Genomic DNA, 489 nt, shown 5'->3' with positions numbered 1-489 from the left:
GAGTCCAGATTCTCCCCTTGCCCCAGGAAAAAGAGGGGGAATTCGGCGTCATCCAGCTGGGGGGGATGTTGAGGGGCATCGCCGCCGGCATGAAATACTTGGCCAACATGAATTACGTCCACCGGGATCTGGCCGCCCGGAACATTTTGGTGAACAGCAACCTGGTGTGCAAAGTGTCCGATTTTGGGCTCTCGAGGGTGTTGGAAGATGACCCTGAAGCCACCTACACCACCAGCGTAAGTGCCACCAAGGCGGGGTGTCGGCCACGGGGGCACTCCTCCTCCTCCTCCTCCTCCTCGTAGGTGATGAAGGCCATCAACGAGGGCTTCCGCCTCCCCGCCCCCCTGGATTGTCCCTCCGCCATCTACCAGCTGATGATGCAATGCTGGCAGCAGGAGCGCGGCCGGCGCCCCAAGTTCGCCGATATCGTCAGCATCCTCGACAAGCTCATCCGCGCCCCCGAGTCCCTCAAGGCGTTGGCGGACTTCG

General features: G+C 61.8%; 1 protein-coding gene across 1 annotated transcript in view; it reads left to right on the top strand.

The window, feature by feature from the left end:
- Window positions 1-65: 65 nt before the first annotated feature.
- LOC104625479 (ephrin type-A receptor 2-like) overlaps window positions 66-489 on the top strand; it is a 3,759-nt gene continuing 3,335 nt past the window's right edge. The window contains exons 1-2 of the mRNA XM_010293115.1: window positions 66-236; window positions 303-489. The exon at window positions 303-489 is cut by the window's right edge and continues 3 nt beyond it. Of these exons, the coding sequence (XP_010291417.1) occupies window positions 66-236; window positions 303-489 (358 nt within the window). The remainder of the gene's footprint in view (window positions 237-302) is intronic.

Source organism: Phaethon lepturus, unplaced genomic scaffold, assembly GCF_000687285.1.
Source record: "Phaethon lepturus isolate BGI_N335 unplaced genomic scaffold, ASM68728v1 scaffold22438, whole genome shotgun sequence".
Lineage (NCBI taxonomy): Eukaryota > Metazoa > Chordata > Aves > Phaethontiformes > Phaethontidae > Phaethon > Phaethon lepturus.
The sequence above is the reverse complement of the archived record's forward strand: the minus strand, read 5'-3'. Positions and strand labels throughout refer to the sequence as shown.